This window comes from Pan paniscus, chromosome 7, assembly GCF_029289425.2.
Source record: "Pan paniscus chromosome 7, NHGRI_mPanPan1-v2.0_pri, whole genome shotgun sequence".
Lineage (NCBI taxonomy): Eukaryota > Metazoa > Chordata > Mammalia > Primates > Hominidae > Pan > Pan paniscus.
In genome coordinates this window covers 28,619,283-28,644,434 of record NC_073256.2, presented here as the reverse complement: position 1 = coordinate 28,644,434, position 25,152 = coordinate 28,619,283, and the positions used below count along the sequence as shown (strand labels likewise).

The 25,152-nt window shown below is 40.0% G+C and overlaps 1 protein-coding gene across 1 annotated transcript in view; it reads right to left on the bottom strand.

The window, feature by feature from the left end:
* The window catches only part of LOC129398572 (uncharacterized), a 200,869-nt gene that overhangs the window by 164,062 nt on the left and 11,655 nt on the right, over positions 1-25,152 (bottom strand). Inside the window, exons 3-4 of the mRNA XM_055116261.2 lie at positions 16,808-16,932; positions 16,654-16,715 (exon numbers count right to left, since the gene is read on the bottom strand). Of these exons, the coding sequence (XP_054972236.1) occupies positions 16,654-16,715; positions 16,808-16,932 (187 nt within the window). The remainder of the gene's footprint in view (positions 1-16,653; positions 16,716-16,807; positions 16,933-25,152) is intronic.

Sequence of the window (25,152 nt, the reverse complement as noted above, 5' to 3'; positions counted from 1 at the left end):
AATTAATTGTAACTTATCATAAATCGTTGTTTGTTCATAAACCTTAATCTTTTGCCAAAAAATTTGTAGCTTATGTTCCCATTTAACAAGGTTTTCTGGTCAAAACTGTGCACCCACATCATTCTAATGAACTTAGTGTCCAATAAAACATGGACTCTCAGTCGTCTCATGAAGGTCATTTTGTGTGCATAGTACATCTCTGTGAATATGCCTAATGAGGTATGGAAGGACACTTATTATCCAAACAGAGACATTCCACTGGTGCTAGAGAGCCACAGACGGAAGTTTTCTCTGCCTACTGGAAATAAAGCCAAGCTTTCTTCTTTCCTCAGCCATGAGGATTGCTGTCCTCCTCTTTATCGTTCTCTCTTTTTTTTTTTCTTTTTATGAGCCAAGCTCCACCAAATAACAAGATAAACTTTGTGTAAGACTTGGTAAGAGTAGAGTGTCTGACACCTTATTGTGCTATAATACTCAAAGCAAAAGCAAAATCGCCTAGGACCAGAAAAGGGAGTCACATAGGAAATCTAGAAGACCTATTGGCTGAGAGACCTGCAGCCTCATAGTTCATTAGCTCTCCATAGCACCTCTCACATGAAATGAGGTCAGTGGTGTTTCAAGCGCTTGAAACCCTCTTTACTCTACTTCTAAATGTGAATTAATTAGGCAAGTTTACTAGCAGTTACTAGACCTCAAAAGCAAAATAATCAGGCATTATTCTACTAAATATTGGTCTCCATAACTCCTCTATTTTCTTTTGGAAAAGTTAGTTAGTCTAAGACATTTGGCATAAAGGCTATGCCAAAGCTTTGGTGGGGTCAGCCAGGAAGGATTCGTGGGGCCTCCTTGAAAATACTGCAATAATCTAAGAAATCTTCAACCTATTACCCCTCAGTACTGTTATTCCCCTGTACTGGACTTTTCCCCTTAAGTTTGATTCCATTTCCTAACATTATCCTTCCCTCTTCCTCCTCAGCAACTAGTCTTCTAAATTAGAACTTAAACACAATGACCAGATATGACCCTGCAACAGAGCATGCCCTTCTGCATTGAGCATGCAATCATGAATCACAGGTATAAGACCCCTTGAACCGACATGGTTTTGGTGATTCTGTGTAGGACTTATTGCTTTTACCCAAGAAGATGATCAGGCATTCTAAGTAGATCAGAAAATTTTCTGGAGTTCTTGAATGTGCATAGGCAAGAAAGATTAAGCAACCTGTTGGCTTATATGAGGCAAACTATCTTCTCATATTTTCTTTTGAATTCAGGATTTCAAGGTTGGGGAAGGAGTGGGAAAGTAGGCATGTATATGTGAGAATATGGATGATCCTTGTACATTGTCAGGGATGGTCAAATTCTATGCTTCATGTTGTTTGCTAAAAGACAGTTTCCAAAGTTTTCAACAGAAAATATGGTGGCACACATGCCTATTCTTGGTGAACCCAGACTTTTCTATCTAGTCTGTGATAGTAAATTTAAAAGGACGGCTTAGGGTAAATGAATCCTTCAAGTTATAAAGATGAAGGGCAGTTTTTGGACAATTCCCATTTTGCTGTAGGAAAACTAACCTGGAAGAAGTAAAAGGGAGAGATTGAAGTGGAGAGAACGGAGATGGAAAATGAGTTCAGTTGATCAAATTTTTGTTAAGCGCCCACTGTATATGGGGCCCTTACAAGGAAACAAGCAGACAAAGAACAAAAGCATGTGATGGCCTTGCTCTTAAGAAGCCAGAGGCCAGTCACCTGGATTGCTACATAGCAGGAAGACGTCAACAAGCCCCTACAATACAGCACTGGCATAGGAGGAAGAAGAGATTTCTTTCTATGAGATAAATAGCACACAACCAAAAAAGAAAGCCAAAAGATACACAAGGCTCGAAAACCTAAGGCATCAACCCTTAAGAGATCTGATTGTTAGTGGGAACTTTGGCAGGAAAATTATTATTAGGATTTTTTTAGTACTAAGAGTTTTGAGCTGTCTATCCAAGATTGTCATCTGCACCTCTGCCTTAGGTAATACTGTGTGTGTGTGTGTGTGTGTGTGTGTGTGCGCGTGCGCGTGTGTGTGCCTTTGCATGTGTTTGAAATATATTCTGTATCCCACACTCCACATAGGTTTGGGGCTGATCTGAAACTATACTCTTAGGGATGGGGTTAAGCTACTCTGTCACATTGTGAAGAGTTGACATGTAAGAGACTCTTAACCTTTTATAAATTACCTTTAAAATGTTTCCTTTTCTGTGAAGGGAAGGATAAGAATTTGTAAACAAATGCAAAAATATCTTTAACTAAACAAAAGAACAGTTCGTTAGCCTTGTTATGATTAGCAGAGAGGATAGCTGCAGACACTGTAAAATCACTCAGCAACAAGACTTGACAAAACCTTAAATATGGCTCTATTTTTCCTGTTTTATAGAGGAAAATATTAAGGCTCTGGGAACTAAAGTGCTTTTCCCAACAGTGGAGTAAATGTCAGAGTCAAGGCTGGGTTTTACATCCCAGCTTTCCCTATACATTCCACCCTATGGTTCTGTTGTGCTGTTCCTTTGTGTGACTCCGTAAAGCCTGCTTAAAGGTGATCCCATATCAAATTGCATTAACTCAGTAGCACATAACACCAGGGAATTGATTTATATGATGTTTATCCTTGTGGCGTTGCTGAAGACCCATCTGATTAGTAGTTATCAAGTAGTCATCCTGGCTAAATATATGGGTTTGATTTTTAATTTTGAAAATGAAAAATATTTTAAAATATATGCCTTACATCCATATCCCGGGAAATTCTAATCAAGTTTTAAAACTTCCAAATTTAGATAAACTAATGGTTTTTTTGTTTTAATTTTCTCTCAATGAAAATAGAAGAAACTAATTGGATAGAACAGCACAGCAGAAGCATTACTTATGCCAAAAATGGGATACAACAAGACTGAAGAAGAAAATGCAAGACAGTGCTTAAAAAAGCAGTCTAATGAAAAGTGAGGTCTCCTCTGGATGTCCTTAGGTAGACATTGCAGCAGAACTGTAAAGTATTTCTGGAAGGCTGGGGAAGAGAGGAGGAAACAGAGAAGGGGCAAGAGGAGAAAACAGAATGAGGCTCTGAATACCAAGCCTTAGTGCTGTCTCTATCGCCTTCCTCGCTAGATCACTGGGTGATCCTGGGCAAGTTTCTTCCTTTCCCTCAGCTCATTTCCTCATCTGTAATGTAAGTGACTAGACAAGATAGCCTATGATGTTCATTGTAACTCTAACTTTTCTTCCCAAAGCAAATAGCTGGAAAAGACACTGTGCTTACAATATGCAACAAATAAAAACAAAAGATTTTTAAAAACCCCTAGTGTAACTTGAATTGTTACAAATAAGCAGTGGTACATCATAATTTAACAAAGCCCTTTTGTGATTTCGTTTTTTAAAATCACGTCAAGTTTTATTTTACTTCATAATAAGATAATGGGAGATAAGTGTTAAATGGGTTCATAAAATAATGTTTGTAAAAGACACAGTAATCCAAAATAGGTAATTTTTATACTAGTAGTTCCCTTTACTGGGGGGGAACAGATAAAAGAGTGTTAGGAAAAGCTTCATAAAGTGGATTATATAGAATGTGCTTTAAAAGACTTTGGTGTTTTACTGAGTGAGGAAAGAGCAATATGGGGAGTTATTGTTCAAGGGTTAAAGCTATACAAAATGAGTCAATTACAGAGATAGGCTCCAAAACATAGTACCTATAGTTAACAATGAGGTATTTTGTATTTAACAATTTGTTAAGAGGGTCGATCTTAGGGATTCTGACAACAACAACAGTAAAGGGACGTAGGAAACATTTGGAGGTGATGTAACCTCCAAATTGGATATTGGTGTGGTAACAAGATAATATATATGTGCAAACTTGCCAAACTATATCCATTAATTATGTACTGTTTGTGTATAACAGTTTTACTTCAGTTCCTACTATATTGCCTGGCAAACAATAGATGTATAAAGTGAGATCAATGATTATTGCATGTGCATGTCAAAAATAATAAAGAAAGCAGGTGACAATAAAGACATCCTGAATCTTTGGGAAATAAATAGCATTCACCTGCTTTCTATTCCATTGAGATATCACCACATTTATGTACTTGTGTGTCCCTGGAAGTTTCCTGTGGGAGATTTAGTTATTCTCTTTTCGTTAGGCTCTTCTGACCAAGAACAAATCACAGACTCAGAGAGCATCATAAAAAGGCCCAGACCCACAATGCCCAGAGAATCCAGGCTCAACCCACATTGATGCTGGCCCTTCAGCCGTGAGACTCCATTTGCTTCTCCTTATTCTCCTTCTTTTTTCAATTCTCTTATCCCCAGGTAATTTGGTAGCTGATTACTATAAGGTTCTGCAGATGAGAAGGCTATATCCCTGGCCAGACAAGATCCTAGAATCAGTCCTGTGGGTTCAAGAACCTAATATTTACAGCTTCACTAGGATTATAATAGGGAAAAATAGAAAAGAGACTCATTTAGCAGTAGCTCCTGTTGATAAGATTCCATCCATGTCTTTTGACCTAGTGAGTGGATATAATAATGGATGCTGCTGAAATTCAATCCTGTGAGAGGAAACTGCCTGCATATAAATTTCCATGCCCCACCAAGCATCTCAAGGTACAAAGTAAGGTTACAACAGGACATGACCTCAATGAGATGCCTTTGCGGGACATGGAAATTTATATGTAGGCAGTTAAATCTGACAGGATTGAATCTCTGTGGCATCTATTATTATATTCACTTACTAGGTCAAAAGAGATGGTGGAATCCTATCAATAGGAGCTACTGCTAAATGAGTGTTGACAAATCTGAAAGTTTCATTCTAAGAGACAAATGGAAAAATTATAATCCTAGAATAAGTGAAAATTTTATGAGAGACTTTTCAAAATAAATTATGATTTATGTGGTTATGAATAAAAAATGATTTGCAAAGTGAAACTGAGGACCAGAAAGGAGAGTTAAAGGAACTTCAGACAAGTGAATTAATAAGGAGCAAAGACACCAAGAAGTGCTGCTCACGGTATATTACAGGTAACCACACAGAAATGGGTAACATAACTTTCAATACAAAAATGGCTAAAATTTAATGGCTAAGCATGCATTTTGGGGGCTTTTGGAAAAAAAACAGCATAATAACCCTAAAGAAGATAAAGGGAAAATTATAAATACAAAATATAAATTAATGAAATAAATGAGAAAAAACTAATATTTTAAAAAATGTTTTTCAAAAAGTCTAATACACTTTATAATAACCTGGCAACGCTGAACAAGAGAAAATGAGAACATGCTTAAAATAACTATTGCAGGAATGAAAGGTTAATATCAAAACAGATGTTTCAGAGATTCAAATAATTTTTAAATTTGTGCATTATATTCCCTCTTCACTGTGTACTTGGGGATTTTCCTGTTGCAGTTCACTATATCATGACTGTGTCATCAATTTTGATGCTAGTAAATGATTACCATCAGCATACAAATATGCTGTTGTTTTTCTGATCTAAGAAAAAGAATGTCCTTGCTTTTCTTCTGATGACAGCTGTCATCCCATTTTTTGCTCTACTTTTCAGCAAAACATCTTAAAAGAGCTGTCCATACTCTCTGTCTTCAATTCCTCTCCTCTCATTGTTTCTTAAATATATCCCAATCAGGCTCTCTCCCCCTTTTTCGATCATGATATTGACACCACTTTTGTCAAAGTTACGAATAATCTCCACATTGCTAGATCCAGTAATCATTTTTCACTACAACTTTAATTGGCCTATTAGCAGCATTTGACACAAATAATCACTTCCTTCTTCACAGTATACTTTCTTCACTTGGCTTCCAGGACAGCACATTCACTTGAGTCTCAGCCTATCTCACTGGAGCTACCACTTCGGCTTCCTTTGTTTCTTCCTCATCTTTTTGCATCACACCTCCTATTGGAGAGCTCCAGAGCTCAGTTCCTGGTCCTCTTCTCTTCTCCCTCACCACACACTCTTTGGAGGGGCTCAGCAAGTCTCATCCCTTTAAATTCTCCTTTTGGACCTCCTTCTGAACTCCAGGCTTATAATAAATTATCCAACTGCATAACTGATATATCTACTTGGACACTTGATTTCAAAAGTAATATATATCCAAAACTGAACTCATGATTTTCCCTCAGAAACCTCTACATACAGATTTTCTCTTCTTGCAGAGTGCCATGGTCAGCATTGGAGCTTCTCTTAGCTTTCCTGTCCACTTTCATCCTCAGCAAGCCTCTATCTCTGCACCTCAAGAATCTCTCAGGGCTCCCATCCCTTGCCCAACAACGGGCAGTAGCTGCCTCACACTCAGTGAAAGACCAGAGAATCTACTTCTCTCAGCTACCTGCCCTCCCCTGCCTTCAGACCTCATCAGGCCTCTCTTCTTATGCACCTGTGAGAAAAGAGAGTGAAGGGGGGATTCTCTCAGCTCCCCAACCCACTCCCCAGTAACAGAGGATTTTCCCGATTCTCACAGTGTGACCTTTACCTTTCTCTGACCTCAAATTGCAGCAGTTCCTACATGCCTGTCCCTCAAAAGTGTCTCAGGTAGTTCACCTGCTCTCCATCTGATCTTACCTAGGAGCACACAAGATAGGTCATGAAAAAACCATTAGTGGGGCCGGGTGCGGTGGCTCACGCCTGTAATCCCAGCACTTTGGGAGGCCGAGGCACTGTAATCCCAGCACTTTGGGATCACGAGGTCAGTGGCCAACACGGTGAAACCCTGTCTCTACTAATACAAAAAATTAGCAGAGTGTGGTGGCACGTGCCTGTAGTTCCAGCTACTCGGGAGGCTGAGGCAGGACAATCGCTTGAACCCTGGAGGCGGAGGTTGTAGTGAGCCGAGATCATGCCATTGCACTCTAGCCTGGGTGACAGAGTGAGACTCCGTCAAAAAAATAAAAAAAAAAAGGAAGAAAAGAGAGAAAGAAAGAAAGAAAAGAAAAGAAAGAAAGGAAAGAAAGAAAGAAAGAAAGAAAGAAAGAAAGAAAGAAAGAAAGAAAGAAAGAAAGAAAGAAAGAAAGAGAAAGAAAGAAAGAAAAGAAAAGCATTAAAGCATTAGTGAGTGAGTGAGTGTGTTTGGGCCCCTACAGATGCTAAACTATCACAAGCCCACATTCAGCCTTTCAACATTTGCTTGAGGTTCACTTGTTTCCTTCTTATCTCCATCAGGGGCAGCTTCCTCCTGCTTCTGCTGCTGCAACTCAGGTACACACAAATCATCTGTGGATCCGTTCTTTTTTCAGTAGGGCTTCATTACTCTGAATTTAAGTTAATTAGCTTTTTTTGAGACCTCAGCTCTGTCTTTTAAAATGAAATCTATGATCTATAGATTATCCAGCTTATTCTCTTTGTCAGGGCAAGAGCATTTTACTATAGCTTTCTAAACTTTAAACAAAAGTAAAAGTTCGCTTCTTTTCAGAATCCCCCCATGTCAGAAAGTATTGCTATTATCATCAGTTTAGTGATATTTATGGAATTCCAAGTTGACTCTGAGATCAGCTTTTGGGTTAAATTCTTTCTTCCTGATATATAGCCTTTGAAATTTTATTTGCTGCAGATCTCTTGATAGTGAACAATTTTAGTTTTTATCTGTCAATTTCATATTGTTACTTTTGTTCTTGAAAGACAGCATTACTGAGTACCCAATTCTATACTAACAGTTATTTTCTCTCAATATTTGTTGATACTAGTTTACTCATTTTTAGTTTTTGCTTTACTATAATAATCAGATAAATATTATTTCATTATAAATTGTCCTTTTTTCAATGTTTATATGGTCTGGTCTTTGGTTTTAATGTTTTATAATTTATAATTTAAGTAATGTGGATTTATTTTTATATCATCTGTTAGAAATACGGTCTTTGAATCCATGGATTTATACTTTTTCCTAATTTCTTTTTGAGAATCTCTTGAAACGCTGAATCCTCTTACACCTTTCTCCCCCCATATTTGAATTAAATAAATGTTAGACCTTGTGTTTCCATGCTACATTCTGGGTATATCATTTAAGCATTTTTTTCTTTACTAATTATCCTGTTACCTATATCTAATATATCATTAATAACTTGCATTAATTGTTAATTTTTTTTAATTCAGACCTGCCTTTTTGTTTTGTTTTGTTTTTTTGGAGACAGAGTCTCACTCTGTTGCCCAGGCTGGAATGCAGTGGTGCAATCTTGGCTCACTGCAACCTCCACCTCCCGGGTTCAAGTGATTCTCCTGCCTCAGCCTCCTGAGTAGCTGGGACTACAGGTGCCCACCACCATGTTCAGCTAATTTATATATATATAAACACTTTTTTTTTTTAGTAGAGACAAGTTTTCACCATCTTGGGGGTGCTGTTCTTGAACTCCTGACCTCGTGATCCACCTGCCTCGGCCTCCCAAAGTGCTGCGATTACAGGCATGAGCCTTCACGCCCAGCCAGACCTGCCCATTTTTTCTATCATCTATATTGTTTTACTATTGTTTTTACTTCTTTGTAAGAGTAGATTGTTTCTTTAAACAATCGATACACAGCTGCTTAATTATTTCTCCACATTGACAATTTCAATACATTTAGTTTTCAAGGATTTAAATGTGCTATTCATTTCATTAAGTTTTATTCATGGTGTCTTGCTTACCTGATCATTTTTAATACTGAACTCGTGGCTCATCCTTAATCTGCCATCATTCTACGGTCTGAAATGAGAATGCTATTATCCAAACTTCCTATGTGAAACTGACTCAATGCTTTATCTCAATATAGAAGTTCCAGGATTAACGAACTGGAATTTCTGATGGCCCAAGAGTCAGTAGTACCACCATTAGCATTGCTGATAATAGCAGATCTTCCCAGAAGATCTGGGAAACCCTCACACCCCTCCATCAGCTAGCCAATACAAAGTGCCCAGTGCTCAAGCTCCAGTTCACAGACTATTTTTGTGTTTGAAAGAGGAGATATTTTAAGAACTTGCCTAACCGTTTTCAAGAATAGAAATGTTTCAAAGAGATCTCTAAAATGTATTTGTTCGATAGCAGCAGTCATTTGAGAGCAGCTAACTTGCAGTCATGGCCAAAAGCCTAAATCTTTCTTTCATTCTAATCACACCTATTTTGTATCTTTTGGAGATATCTCAGATTCAGATGTATTCATACTGTTCTATGATTTGGGACACTGCTATAGATTCTTCAAAATGTTACAACATTCCAATGGTATTTTGGGAGGTATAGAAGGAGAGGGAAAACAATGGGCTCAAGTCTCCCCTGACTTCTCTTCTTACAACCTATTTCATTGTCCAAAACTTTTAGAACTATATTAATACAACATTGACAGTGGGTATTCTTCTTTTCCTTCTTATTTTAATAGGATTGAATGAAGTGTTTTGCTATGAAATTGCTATATGAGTTTTAATCAGACAAATTTTGACTTTGTAAAGGCAATATTCTTCTCATTATTTTAAAATGTTTACCAGGATTCACAGTATTATTTTCAATTCTCCCCGTTCAAAGGCATATTTAAATAACTTGATGAAAGGAGAATATTATATATGTTACTCTGCTATGGAAACAGAAAATCCACCACCAAATTGTATTCTAGATACTTTGTACACCAATTGCACCATCTTTTTTTATCTAAGACATTCGATTCTTCCACAGGTGGGAGCACATGAATTATTATCATTTACTACTTGTAGTTTTCACTACAGACTTTCAGACTTATGGTGCCTAAAGGAAATAGAATGCTTCTAGCTGGGTTTAAAAGCTACAAATAAACAGAGGAAATATACACTATTTTGAAAGTACCACTTGAGTGTTATGTATGTATTTCAATATTATGTTGCTAATTTTAATTGTTCAAGGTTAAGGAGCTTAAACCTCCTCCTCATGCATTCCTGAATCATCCATTACTCCCACACATACATTGTTTGATACAGCATAATCCTAAGTAAGTAAAGATGTGGCAAAATGAAAAAAAATAAAATAATGTTATACCATTCTCATCTAGGAATGGCATCAGTAGACAGATGTGAATAAAAGTAATGTGATTATAATTCTAAAAATCATATTTAATAAGATCCATTTATTATTAAATGAACATTAAATTATTTAATGTATAGTAAATCCTTAACACAATGAAAACTCTTAATGCACAGTGAGACCAAATTGAAGGTATTAACTGTTTTCTTCCTAATCCTTGCTTTAGTTGTTATTTCCACCAGACCGTCACTTTATTTTAAGGATATTGTAATAGCACAAAGCCATCAGCTTTACCATTAGAGAGATCTTCATTAAATTATCTTTGTTGTAATAAAGGTCATCTGGAGGAAATACTGGTCTGAATACAATAACAAATGTTAAGCTTTCTAGCATTTTCCACTTTTAGATACAAATTGAAAGAATCATTTATAATGTCAAAAACACTTTTTTCTAACTAATCTATTCTATGACTAAGACACTATTAGCAATAAAAGTAGATAGAGCAAATCTAAATGTGGAGAGAAAAAGTAATTTCTACTTATGTTTAAACAGATGAAAGCATGAATAGATTGAAAGCCTGAAATACTAGCTTGGGGGAATAATGTCACTTTCGGGGAGCAGGAGCAGGATATACCAGCCTTTAGCTCTACACACTCCCCCCAAGAGAAAAAATATATAGATAGTTATGTACAAACCAAAATAGCCCTGGGAGGGTTCAAGGGACCATTTAAGAAACTATGGCAGCACAGTGAAGCCAAAAAAAAAAAAAAAGAGAGAGAGAGAGAGAAAGAGAGAGTGAAAGAAAAAAAATAGCCATATAGAGAAAACAGCTGCTGAAATCAGCATACCTGAGATGCGAGAAACATCTTTTTTGGCTAGAAACAAAAGCAGAAAGGGACTATCTGTATCAGCCACAAGGTGGAACCACCATGGCCCTCAGTAACCCACTCTGGCAGAAGACACTGACATTTTTTGCCACTGGAGTAAGCAACATCCCTTTCTGACAGAAAACCCAGAGAAAAAGATGAAGATGTACCATCTCCTCCACATCCCTTTTCCCCACCAAAAATGCACTGACTGTTGGGCCAAACCAGGATTGGAACTGCTACCTTTCTTAAACTGCATGTGTCTCTGACATATGAGCAGCAACCATTTCAAGAGCTCCCACATAAAAATGCTCATACTAAATTTATTCTGTTACTTAAGAGTGTTTATGGATTTGCATTCCATTTGTGGACTAACTATCTCACTGGATCTTCTTTCCTGCAGTAAGAGGTGGTTTGGGTCCTGCGGAAGGTCATTGTCTCAATTTGTCTGGTGTTTGCAGAAGAGATGTCTGCAAAGTAGTAGAAGATCAAATTGGTGCCCGCCGAAGAAGGATGAAGGGCTGTAGAGCATGGTGGATTTTAATGCCAATTCCAACAACACTTATCATGTCAGATTATCAAGAACCCCTTAAACCTAAGTTGAAATGAAACTGAGACAGAATAAAAATACATCAAAAGTGCAGTTATTTGCATCTAAGAATATTAAAATATATATATTAAGTACTTCCATCTTGATAACCGTCTTGCATTTTCACGTATCAACATAAATGAATAAATCCTAATTTCAAATATACCCAAGTACTATTTCTTTGTGAATCATTAACAGATCTTAACAAAACTTTTAAAAATGAGAAAATCATTACTTTTGTTTTCCAAGATGGTGGATTGAAGGCATTGTTAGTGTGCCTCTTGCACTTGGAAAGACAAAATGGTGTGTAGAGACTCACACTGTGAACTTTCTTTGAAGAAGCTACACAGGAATTTAACAGGAAAATTGAAATAAGCCACAGACCATTTGAAAGAAACAGCAGGATGCAGCTTACACCATAAGCTAGGCAGAAAATTGTAAGTTTCCAGGGTGTGACAGGAGGGTAAACTGACTCTAAGATATACACTTCCACTGGGAAACCTATCAATCCAGGCCGTGAGGGAAGGCCTTAACCCTACTCAGCGCTGGAGCTGATTTAGGGAAGAGTGGTGAGTATATGAGGAGTGGCAATGGGATGTGCTTTGAATCTCCAGCACATTCCCAGTTTCTGGTAGAATGGAGGGAAGCCATTTCTGATTCTACCTTAGACAGGACCTCCTAGAAGTCTGCCAGCTAACTCAGATGGTGGTCACAGGTTGAGACAACCTCCCAACTGAAATGTGTGATATAATCTTGACTGGGGACAAACTCCCCAGGCCAGAACTGAGAGGTGAGTGGGAAGTGTGCTGCAGCAGCAAGCACAGCAACTGGGGGCCCCTGCTCTGCAGGTGGATCAGGAAGGGTGTGGCCTGAAGGTTGCAGTTGCTGTCTCCATAGGGGAGACTTACGGTATGGGCCAATTTTGAGTTCTGAGCTCAGACTTCTTGAAACTTAGCTAGCTACTCCCATTGGAACACTGTGGGTGTGAGATCTGCCTTGCCAAGTGTGTGGGAGCTGGATGGGGCTTACTACCAAGCTGCTACTCCCCATTCTTCACATGGACTCTCCTTGTACAGAGGCAGAGACAGCTTCACTTCTCTCTGGAGAATTACTCCAGTGGCCCAAGAACTGCCTTCCAATTCCCACTGGAGCCACTGCTTGTCCCACACATAGAGAGCCAGAGCATCACCTTACCTGACCTAGTTCCCACCTGGCTTTGCTCAACCACCTACCCTGGTAGATTAACACAAATAACAGAAGAAACTTTTAGAAGCTCTATGGCTCCACCTATTTCCTGAGACACCAGAGTGCCTCCCATGGGTAACATAAGGCAAGTCCAAATCTCACCACTACCATCACAGCTGGCAGTCTTTTGGAAGCACCACCTCCTGGCTGAAGGCCTACTGACAGTCCTTTACAGCACCTGCAGGTAGAATAACATAGCACCCAGGAAGGAGAAAAGTTGTGAGTGACCACAACTGTTACCATTGCTTGCATCATTCTGGCTAAGCAGGAGGCCCTGAGTCCGTCCATGTGATGAGTTCATTACTACTACACCTGGCATTTGAGAAATCCAATACACAACACACTAGGACTATTTATAACCGAGGAATCTTTCAGAGTCTACATCACTCCCCTGCCATCCCCATCTGATCAGCTGCTGATACACACTGCTGTGAGACTTGAGGACAGATTATATCACTGGATCCATTGCGGACATTCTTGAGCACCAGCCTGGTGTGCGGCAGCCCCACTGGGTAGCTAGACCCAGAGAAGCAGCAGCAGCATATGCAGTAATCTGAATTTCAGGGCCTCCTACTCTGAGGAAAGAGGAAGTGCACCACATCAAGGGAGCACCCTGGGGACAAAATAATCTAGATGGCCTTGAGTCCCAGAACATTCCACTTGTGGGAAGTTGTTTGGTGGTTTGTTTGTTTTTGTTTTTTTTCCAGCAGAGGAACATGTGCATGCTAGGCTCAGCGAGGAAAGTCTGTAGCTATATCTCAACAATCAGGCAGCCTTCATGCTCAAGAAGAGTCTTGGAGAATGGAGACTTATTTTCCATCTCATACACTACTGCAGACACAATAGTACTGTACTCAGAGCCAGTGTACTGAGGTGAGTGGCCATAAAACCTACTGAGACACCAGCCAGGACAGCTAAAGGAGTACTTGCATTACCACTCCCCCAACCCCAGGCAGCACAGCTTGCAGCTCCGAAAAAGACCGCCTCCTTCTGCTAGAGGAGATTAGAGGAAAGAGTAAAAAGGACTTTGTCTTGCATCTTGGATATCAGTTGAGCCACAGTAGGATAAGGCCCTGGTCAGGGTCATGAGGTCCCCATTGTGGATGTAACTAACTTTGTGTTTGTTTTTTTTTAATTTTATAGGCTGATAGGCAGAAGGGACTTATCTCAAATAAGACTTTGGACTTGGAGTTTTGAGTTATGCTGGAATCAGTTAAGACTTTGGGGGACTGTTGGGAAAGCATGATTGGTTTTGCAATATGTATAAAAGACATGAGATTTGGGAGGTGCCAGGAGCAGAATAATATGGTTCGGCTCTGTGTCCCCACCCAAACCTCATCTCAAATTATTATCCCCACACATCGACAGAGGGACCTGTGATCGCCATGTGTCGAAGAAGTTTACTTCATGCTATCCTCATGATAGTGAGTGAATTCTTAGGAGATCCGATGGTTTTAAAAGTTGGAGGTTTTTTTTTCTGCTCACTCACTTCTCTTTTTTGCCACCTTGTGAAAAAAGGTGCTTGCTTCTGTCTTGCCTTCCACCATGACTGTAAGTTTCCTGAGGCCTCCCCAGCGATGCAGAACTGTGAATTAATTAAACACCTTCCCTTTGTAAATTACCTAGTGTGGGGTAGTGTCTTTACGACAGTGTAAAAATGGACTAATACAGGTTCCCTGAAATATTCTGAGTCCCTTTGGAGGCAAGAATCTCTTTATACCAGCATGGTATACTGATGAAGTACATCCTGATCTCATGGGCTGAGAAAGAATTTATACATACCCTTTATGTGTCAACAACTCTATGTGCAGGCTTTTGATCCCCAGAATGGGCTTTCTTGCCACATCTAGTCTATCTAATATTTTTCTAAGCCAACTCAATGTCTTTCATCCACACTGGGATAGGTCCTAAATTGCTGTCTGTTGCCCACCTGAGATAATGAGAAGTTGTTAAATTAGGTGTGTGTGACCCAGATACGTCTATCTGGAGTGGCAGGAGAGGGTCTATCTGTTCACAAGAGTCTCTGCAACATTTTCCAAGTCAGTTCAGAAGCTTATTGATTCACCTTTGCAGGCAATGTAGCCATGAGAAAGGTCTCCAAAAATTTCTGACCTTCTGGAAATTTTAAAGTCTCTGCAGGTGTCCAGAGGTGACTGTAGCTGTACAGAAAGTCACTGCCTGGATAACTGGCCTGTTAAAGCAAAAGCAAAATATGCTAAGCCCACTAAGGATACCCAGAAGCCATGGTGTTCAGTTAATTTTTGTCTTTCTTGCAGGTGGAAGAATACTGAGGATTATGCCCTCCTATAGCCAATGAAGGTTACTCCAGTGCCTAGATGTACCAGTCAAGAGAGGCCATGGGAGAGCAGATGGCAGAAGGGCAGCCAGGTCCTTTCGCTGGGGTTTACTGCTTGTCATGAGCTCTGCTGCTGGGCAGCATGTGTGATTTCTGACTCCTGCCATGTCCTCAAGAAGCCTTGCCACATCAGCCAGCTGTCCTACCTCCTGAAAGCTGGTGCATGTTTGTTAGCATGGAGATCCAGAGCAAGAGTCACTTTAGTATTTATCCATAGAGTCCCCATATGTGCACATGCCTACCTGCAGTTTGTTTTTCCTGTTTTTCTGAATGTTAATCTTTGCCTTCTGGAACTCAATATTACCCCATTTGGCCAAATATGGGATAATTGTCAGGGGAAACTGCTCTTTAGGTCCCAAGTCCACAGGGTTAGCAGTACTATCAATATTAAAATTATTAATTATGGATATTAGTATCATAATAATCATCATCATTCCTGTTAATACTCATCAATATGTTTATTATTACTATCATTAAGATGGTTTATTAATGTTATTATTCAGTAATAAATGTTTAGTTTCTCCATTCACTCAGTTGAACTGGAGACTGACTCCAGATATGACGATGGATATGACTGCATATGACTATGAGGGTTACCCTGCAGATATAGACATGAACAGCTGTCCCAGAGACAGCTCTTGCAGCCACCAATTGCTCTTTCATAGGATGAGTTCCTTACAGGAGAGAAGGGCTGATCTCCATGATGTGGTTTCCTCAGGGTCTCATTAAGGGCTGGTGATACAAGAGCACTGCCTACCCCTCTTCCTCACGTGGGAGTGGTACATTCTCTGTTGCCATGGCTGAGATGGCTCCATCTTGAACATATAAATTCCAGGTTGTAGAAGCAAAAAAGCAAAAGATGCATTGGATCTGCATAGGGAACTGCAAGCCATCCTGCAACCTCAGGACACAGTCAGAAACAACCACGCGGACCACATCACCCAAGCTCAGCTGCATGGCTCTCCATTGGGCTAGGACGAGGACCTCTTCCACCAGGCTCAACTGGAGTCCTATCCCTGGTCCCAGGACCACAAGGAGCATCTCTTTTTTTGGAATCACACTGCTCCATTCGAAGGACAGCCTTCAGTTCTCTGTCTTCAAAAGAGGCTGCAAATGGTGCAGATTGGGAGGGAGCCGCCAGCAGCATCACCCTCTAGAACTTTAAAATAAAAATGTCTCCCAGAGTGCGATATTATGCTGACCCTACCTAAAAGCACATTCCCTAGATGTTGCTTGTTGCCTGGAGTTTGAACAGCATTGTCCGAACTTTGCCCTTGAAAAAGGAAACTTACCTGGGGTAGTTGCAGGTGTAGGCCTAAATCCAGGTGTGAAGATCCTTGAACTGGGGGTGTTTCTGTACCTGTAGAGATTGCAGACTGGGAAAGGTATGGCTCTGTTCCTGCCAGACTCTCTAGAGGTTAAGAATGTGATCTGCAGAAAGACGTGAACTAGCACAGGCAACTGTAGAACATCTGCCCCCAAGAATCATAAATGCCTTTTCACTCATCCTGCAGAATGCACTCTCTACTTTAATGATAGTGTGGGATGTGACTTTAATTTCTAGGCATGGGGATTGATCTTAAGAAAAAGCAGGGAAGGTGCCTTACCTGTCCTGGGACTCTGCTCCACTTGCCAACACTTGAATGGATTCATTTGTGTGGTAGTCAAGCTACAGGAAATAAAGGGACCAGTCAGTCTTCCACACAATGACACAGAGGCCAATTATCACAAGTCCAAATCTCCATTTGTCATCCAGCTCACATTGCCGCTGTGGCACAAGGTCACATGCACTCGTGTCCAACTCCAAATAGTAGCTTCACATAGTATGTCAGCACTCTCCCATCCATCACCTCTTTTAGAAGGTCTTCCTCTGGATTGGAAATGGCCTGTGAGAAAAGATAATGACCACGGGAAGCAGTTGTTTTTTTAGGATCTGATCCACATGAGAAGGTAGGACATCTAATTTGGTCTGAGGACTTTAGCTATGCTAATATTTCAGGTAACTGACCCCTGTGTCTATAGATTTACAATGGGAATGGAGTGAGAGATGATGAAAACTGTTTCCTTTCCTAGTGAGTATGAGGCAGAACCCTTACATCATGCTCTAAGTTGTCTGTTCTCCATACAGAACCATCTCCCATTTAGAGAGAAGACATGGATTGTCAGTGGGAGCAAGCCTGAGACATGCCCGCTGGCAGCTCCCAGAAACCCCTGAAACCTGGCCACATCATGAAGTTTCCACTGTGGGTCTCATGCCTCTCTTGGTATCTTGAATTCAGAACATTTAATGTCATGGCAGGCCAGGGAACCTCCTCTGCTCTAGTTTGGCTCTCTATCGCATATTCACACACACAAACACACACACACACAAAGTCACACACACTCACACATCAACCTACTGGCAAACCAAGGTAGACACATACACACACACATACTTGCTCAATCCAGGCCAATATCCCTGACAACAACAATGCAAAAATTCCTAATAAAATACTAGCAAACAGAATCCAGCAGCACATCAAAAAGCTTATCCACCACAATCAAGTCGGCTGCATCTTTGGGATGAAAGGCTGGTTCAACATACACAAATGAATAAATGTTATTGATCACATAAACAGAACCAAAGACAAAAACCAGACAATTATTTCAATAGATGCAAAAATGCCTTTGATAAAATTCAGCATCCCTTCATGTTAAAAACGCTCAGTAAACTAGGTACTGATGGAACATATTGCAAAATAATAAGAGCTATTTATAACAAACCCACAGCCCACATCATTTTGAATAGGCGAAAGCTGGAAGCACTCCCTTTGAAAACTGGTACAAGACAAGGATGCCCTCTGTAACCACTTCTTTTCAACATAGTATTGGAAGTTCTCACCAGGGCTATCAGGCAAGAGAAAGAAATAAAGGGTATTCAAATAGGAAGAGAGAAAGCGAAGTTGTCTCTGTTTGCAGATGACATGACTTTATATTTAGAAAACCCCATCATCTCAATTCAAAAACTTCTTGAACTGATAAGCAACTTCACCAAGGTCTCAAGATATTAAATCATTGTGCAAAAATCACAAGCATTCCTTTACATCAACAATAGTCAAGCAGAGAGCCAAATCAAGAATGAACTCCCATTCACAATTGCTACAAAGAGAATAAAATACCTAGGGATACAGCTAGGAGTACAAGGGATGTGAAGGACCTCTTCAAGGACATATGTAAACCACTGCTCAAAGAAATAAGAGAGGACACAAACGAATGGAAAAACATTCCATCCTCATGAATAGGAAGAATAAATATTGTAAAAATGGCCATACTGCCCAAACTAATTTATAGATTCAATGCTATACCCATCAAGCTACCATTGACATTTTTCACAGAATTAGAAAGAACTATTTTAAATTTCATATGAAATCAAAGAATACCCCGTATAGCCAAGACAATTGTAAGCAAAAATAACAAAGCTGGAGGCATTACGCTACCAAACTTCAAACCATACTAGAAGGCTACAGTAACCAAAACAGCATGCTACTGCTGCCAAAACAGACATATAGACCAATGGAGCAGAACAAAGACCTCAGAAATAACACCACACATCTACGGCCATCTGATCTTTGACAAACCTGACAAAAACAGGCAAGGGAGAAAGGATCTCCTATTCAGTAAATGCTGCTGGGAAAACTGGCTTGCCATAGGCAGAAAACCAAAACTGGACCCCTTCCTTACACCTTATACAAAAATTAACTCAAGACGGATTAAAGACTTAAATGTGAAATCCAAAACCATAAAAACCCTAGAAGAAAACTTAAGCAATACCATTCAGGACATAGGCATGGGCAAAGACTTCATGACAAAAATGCCAAAAGCAATTGCAACAAAAGCCAAAATTGACAAATTGGATCTAATTAAACTAAAGACCTTCTGCACAGCAAAGAAACTATCATCAGCATGAAAAAGCAACCTACAGAATGGGAGAAAATTGTTGCAATCTGCCCATCTGACAAAGGTCTAATAACCAAAGTTGACAAGGAACTTAAACATATTTACAAGCAAAAAAACAAACAACCCCATCAAAAGTGAGCAAAAGATATGAACAGAAACTTATCAAAAGAAGACATTTATGCAACCAACAAATATATTTTTAAAAAGCTCAACAACACTGATCATCAGAGAAATGAAAATCAAAATTACAGTGAGATACCATCTCACACCCATCAGAATGGTGATTATTAACAAATTAAGAAACAATAGATGCTGGTGAGGCTCAGAAGAAAGAGGAACGCTTTTACACTGTTGGTGAAACTGTAAATTAGTTCAACCATTTTGGAAGACAGTAGGTCGATTCCTCAAGGATCTAGAACCAGAAATACCATTTGACCCAGCAACCCCATTACTGGCTATGTACCCAAAGGAATATAAATCATTCCACTATAAAGACACATGCACACGTATGTTTATTGCAGCACTATATACAATAGGAAAGACATGAAACCAACCCAAATGCCCTTCAGTGCTAGATTGGATAAAGAAAATGTGGTACATATACACCAAAAAATACTATGCAGTCATAAAAAGGAATGAGATTATGTCTTTTGCAGGCACATGGACGAAGCTGGAAGCCATCATACTGAGCAAACTAACACAGGAACAACAACAAAAAAAAACAAATACCGCATGTTCTCACTAATAAGTGAAAGTTGAACATTGAGGAAACAAGGACACAGTGAGAGGAACAACACACAACACGGCCCGTTGAGGGCTGGGGGTGAGGGAAAGAAACTTACAGGATAAGTCAATAGGTGCAACGAACCACCATAGCAAAGGATACCTATATAACAAACCTGCTCATTCTGCATATGTATCCTGTAATTTTTAAATTTAAAAAGAGGACATAGATACATACATACATACATGCATACATACATACATACACAAGTACATACTTTTGAAAAACGTCTATACAGCTCGGATCTTCATTCCTGGTAAGCCAAGGAACCTGGAGAAACACCAGAATTCTGTCCCTCTGAGAATGCCGGACAGGTTTACCTTCATCAGCATAAAATTTTGGAACAAATGTGGTAACTGCAGGTTCTCCCCACAATGAGTAACTGAAAATTGAGGCAGTATTTCAGATCCTAAAAAAATTAATGAAGTAATTCGCCACACATTTGGGTTGTTTTTGCCTTTTCCTACTATGAAGAGTGCTAGTAGGAAGAATGGTGTACAAGTATCTGTTTGATTCCCTGCTTTTAGAATCCTTTGCTTGTTTGTGTGTTTGTCTGTTCTTTCTTGAGACAGGATGTCACTCCAGTCAGCCAGGCTTTTCCAGTGTGTAATTTTTGTTGTTTCCTTTTGTCAAGTTTTAGAAGTTGTTATTTTATTTCTATTGAATTTTAAGGCATTTTTAGATATGTATTAAAACATTATCACACATGCCGTGTGTTACATTGCAATTATTTTCATCGTTCCTTTAAGAAACAAAAGTTTTTACCTTAGATATCTTCCAATTTGTGAAGCTTTTCGGATTTTGACTTTTTAAAAAATTCTGTCATATACAAGAAACCCTTGGATTAAAAATGCCATGAATATTTCTCTTTTCTTGCAGTCATAACTTCGGTGGATGTCATCAATTAGTCTCTGGGTTATAGCATGTTTTCTTGAAAGTGTTTCACAATCTATTTTGGGCATTGAGAATTTCAACAAACTTAAGTGAATGTTTCTACATTCACTATTGGGGGGAATAGTCCCATTTGATGCTTTATTATTTGCATATCTTGCTTCCACAAGACCATTTCATGCAAAGACTTGTCTTCTCCCCAATGCCAGATCATTACAACATGATATGGAATCAACTGGCCAAAAATGGGAAGGTTATCTCTGGAATGTCTATTTGACTCCATTGATCTCTCCATCTTAATTAAGACAAAGTATATGCTGTATTAATTACATAACATTGCTGCAAATTCTCAAGTCAGAAAGTGTAGTTATAACTTCTTGTCATTTAGTCGGTGAAAGAATGATTTATCTCACAGATGCACATGCTTGGAAGTACTTCTCAATGCATACACACACATCCAGAAACAAACACACAAATACACACATACACACAAACTGTTTAATATGTACACAATTGTTAACTAGCATTGTTTCACATGAAATAAGGCAAATATTTAGCCCCTATCCTAACCCGGTTCCACTCCTATCATATTTGACCATAATACTGACAAGTAAATCTGCTTCAAATCTTCCATAATCACAATGTAAGCTGTGTCCATTAAATTCTCTGAGGAATGCAAGAGGATACAACCTAAGACAAAAAAATTAATTGAATCCTGATATTTCATTAGTAAATAGGGTAATTGAGGGATAAATGTAATGGTTTCTGTGGGTGGACAGTAGTTAAATAAGGGCTGATGCAGCAAGATACTTAATTATTTAAAGGTGTTTGAAAGAAATTGAAACACAAGAGTGGGTGTATTCAACTAAAACAAAATCAGAAAGCCCTGAAATAAATCTCATTTTGGGGGTAAAAAAATGGCATTAGAGGAGATTCTTGGTCAATCATCCAGCTGTGAAAGTTGCATCTTGGAAGCAGGATCCCTGTAATGCAACGACACTTGTTTATCAGTGGTGGTCTTTCAGTGGAAAAGATTTTGAAGAATGGCTCCTTCCTTTTGTGTATTTGACGATTAGATTTCATGCCAAATCTTGGGTTTTAAACTCTATTTAAACTTTAACAGAATTAAATAAAATGGCGAAAAACCAAGAGATTCTTTGATTTGGAATCATCACATATGCATTTCTTGTTAGGTACAGTTATCAAAGATGACCTACTGGAGAGACACAATTTTGGAGAATGGCCCTTACTTTTGTATATTTGTTGATTAGATTTCATAGTCCATTTCTCATTAGGTACAGAGATCAAAGTTGACCTACACAAGAGTAGAGAGGTCCAGGACAGAACTCAGGGCTCCATAGAACCACAGAATCTTGGGTGCAACTTTGCTCAAGAACAAAAATGTGCTTATTCAGAGTGTTTCTGTGTGACATGTGTGTGAACTACAGTGCAATGAGCATGACACGCAGGCAGGATATCAATTCGGCTCACCTCAAAAGCAGTTATGAGCATTAAAGGACACCAATGCCCAGGTCCCGGTTAAAGAGATGAGACTCTCCCACACCAGGTGTGAAGCCACTACATCTGGATTGCTCATGCTTCTGGGGATCATTCTCCTGAAAATGGTGGCTCCTTTCTCCCTGTGGAGCATCTTTCTAAGCAGTGCCCTTTCTTCCCCCGGGACACTTTACATCAGGCACAGGAAGCCTTCTGATGGAGCACACCTGGCCCATGAAAAGACAAGGGAAAGAAACGGGGCCAAAGGACACAGTCCTCTCATTCCACCATCCTCCTTAAAATTATCCTAATTTCATGGGCCCTGAAGCCAGGGCTGTTTCTTTACACCTCGAGGCCTTGGCGCCGGGCCTCAATTCTGCCCTGTTCCTTACAGTCTAAGACATGTTGGGAAAATCCCTACAGCCAGGATCTTCATTCCTGGTAAGCCAGAGAGCCTGAAGACACACCCAAATTCTGTCCCTCTTACTTCAGGGAACATGTCCACTTTCGTCAGCATTACAATTTTTGCACAAAATGTGCCAACTGCAATTCCAGCATACAATGCATAACTGGAAATGGAGGGAACATCTCAGATCATGAACAATCGATTCGAGAATCCAGGAGATACACGGCTTATTATTGCCTTTTCCCACTGAAACAAGGGCCAGTATTAACAATGCTGTGCTGTCCTCTGTTTCACTCCCTGCTTTTAAAAGTCTCCGATGTTTCTTCTTGAGACAGGGCCTCACTTCCGTGTCCCGGGCTTTTCTACGTTATAATTTTCGTTGTTTCCTTTTGTCAAAATTAGAACTTTTTATTTCATCTCTATCAAACGTTGATCCATTATCACATACGTATGGAAATAGTATCACCCATGCTGTGAGATACGTTGTTTTTATTTTCGTCAGTTCTTTAATAAACAAAAGGTTATAGTTGGGATACCTTATGATTTCTCAAGTTTTTTGTTTCATGTTTTCTTAAACTGCCGTCGCACGTCCGAAAACACTCCCTATACAATGTCATGACCATCTCTCTTTTCTGGCAAACATAAATTTGCGGAATGTCATCAATTAGTCTATCGGTGATTGCATGATTTCCCCAAAGACTTTCACACTCTACATTGTGCGCTGAGTATCTCTTCAGATTTCAGTGCATGTTTCTACCACTTGGTGCTTTATTACTTGGCAATCTAGCTTCCACAAGAGCATTTCATGCAAAGACTTCTCCTGTTCTCCACTGGCAGGTAATTTCTCTCGGATATAGAGTCAATAGGCTGAACGTGGAAAGGTTATCGCTGGAAGGTCTGTTTGATTCCACGGATCTCTCCTTCCTTATTAAGGAAAAAGATACACTGTGCTAATTACTATACTTCAATGACTATTCTCAGGTCAGAAAGCGCACTTCAGACTTCTTGTCCTTCCGTCGCTGAGAGGATGATAGTAGCTGCCAAAAGTACATACTTGGAAGTACATCCCAGCACAAACACACACACACACACGTACACAAACACACATACTCACACGGTTTCATAGGTAAAGATTTCTTCCCTGACATTGTTTTACCTAAAATAAGGCATCTATGCGCCCACTGTCCCACCCGGTTATACTCATATATGTGCCTATCATCCTGAGGAGTAATTTGAAGCAGGTGTTCTAGAAATCATGATGTGGGCTGTGTCTGTTGAATTCCCAGCGATGCAAGTGGACACACCCTGTGACTCATTCCTTAATTGAGTGCTGATATTTGATTGGTTTATCGTGCACCTGATGTGTGGGTGGGGAGTTCGCGGTTGGTGGGGGTGAGTTATGGAAGGGCTGATGCGGCCAGAGAGCTCGTCATTTGAAGACTCTCTCGGAAGAGACAGCGTCTTTCTGCAACCTGCGGTCCCAGCAGAAAAACCTTGTGATCCTTGTTTCAGGCAACATGGAGGACGACTCACTCTACTTGGGAGGTGAGTGGCAGTTCAGCCACTTTTCGAAACTCACATCTTCTCGGCCAGATGCAGCTTTTGCCGAAATCCAGCGGATTTCTCTCCCTGAGAAGTCACCACTCTCATCTGAGACCCGTGTCGACCTCTGTGATGATTTGGCTCCTGTGGCAAGACAGCTTGCTCCCAGGGAGAAGCTTCCTCTGAGTAGCAGGAGACCTTCTGCGGTGGGGGCTGGGCTCCAGAATATGGGAAATACCTGCTACTTGAATGCTTCCCTGCAGTGCCTGACATACACACTGCCCCTTGCCAACTACATGCTGTCCTGGGAGCACTCTCAAACGTGTCATCCTCCCAAGTGCTGCATGCTCTGTACTATGTAAGCTCACATCACACGGGCACCTCCACCATCCTGGTCATGTCATCCAGCCCTCACAGGCATTGGCTGGTGGCTTCCATAGAGACAAACAGGAAGATGCCCATGAATTTTTCATGTTCACTGTGGATGCCATGAAAAAGGCATGACTTCCCGGCCACAAGCAGGTAGATCATCACTCTAAGGACACCACCCTCATCCACCAAATATTTGGAGGCTACTGGAGATCTCAAATCAAATGTCTCTACTTCCACGGCATTTCAGACACCTTTGACCCTTACCTGGACATCGCGCTGGATATCCAGGCAGATCAGAGTGTGAAGCAAGCTTTGGAACAGTTGGTGAAGCCCGAAGAACTCAATGGAGAGAATGCCTATCTTTGTGGTCTTTGTTTCCAGAGGGCGCCGGCCTCCAAGACGTTAACTTTACACACTTCTGCCAAGGTCATCATCCTTGTCTTGAAGAGATTCTCCGATGTCACAGGCAACAAACTTGCCAAGAATGTGCAATATCCTGAATGCCTTGACATGCAGCCATACATGTCTCAGCAGAACACAGGACCTCTTGTCTATGTCCTGTATGCTGTGCTTGTCCTCACCGGGTGGAGTTGTCACAACGGACATTACTTCTCTTATGTCAAATTCAAGAATGCCAGTGGTATAAAATGGATGATGCCGAGGTCACTGCCTCTGGTA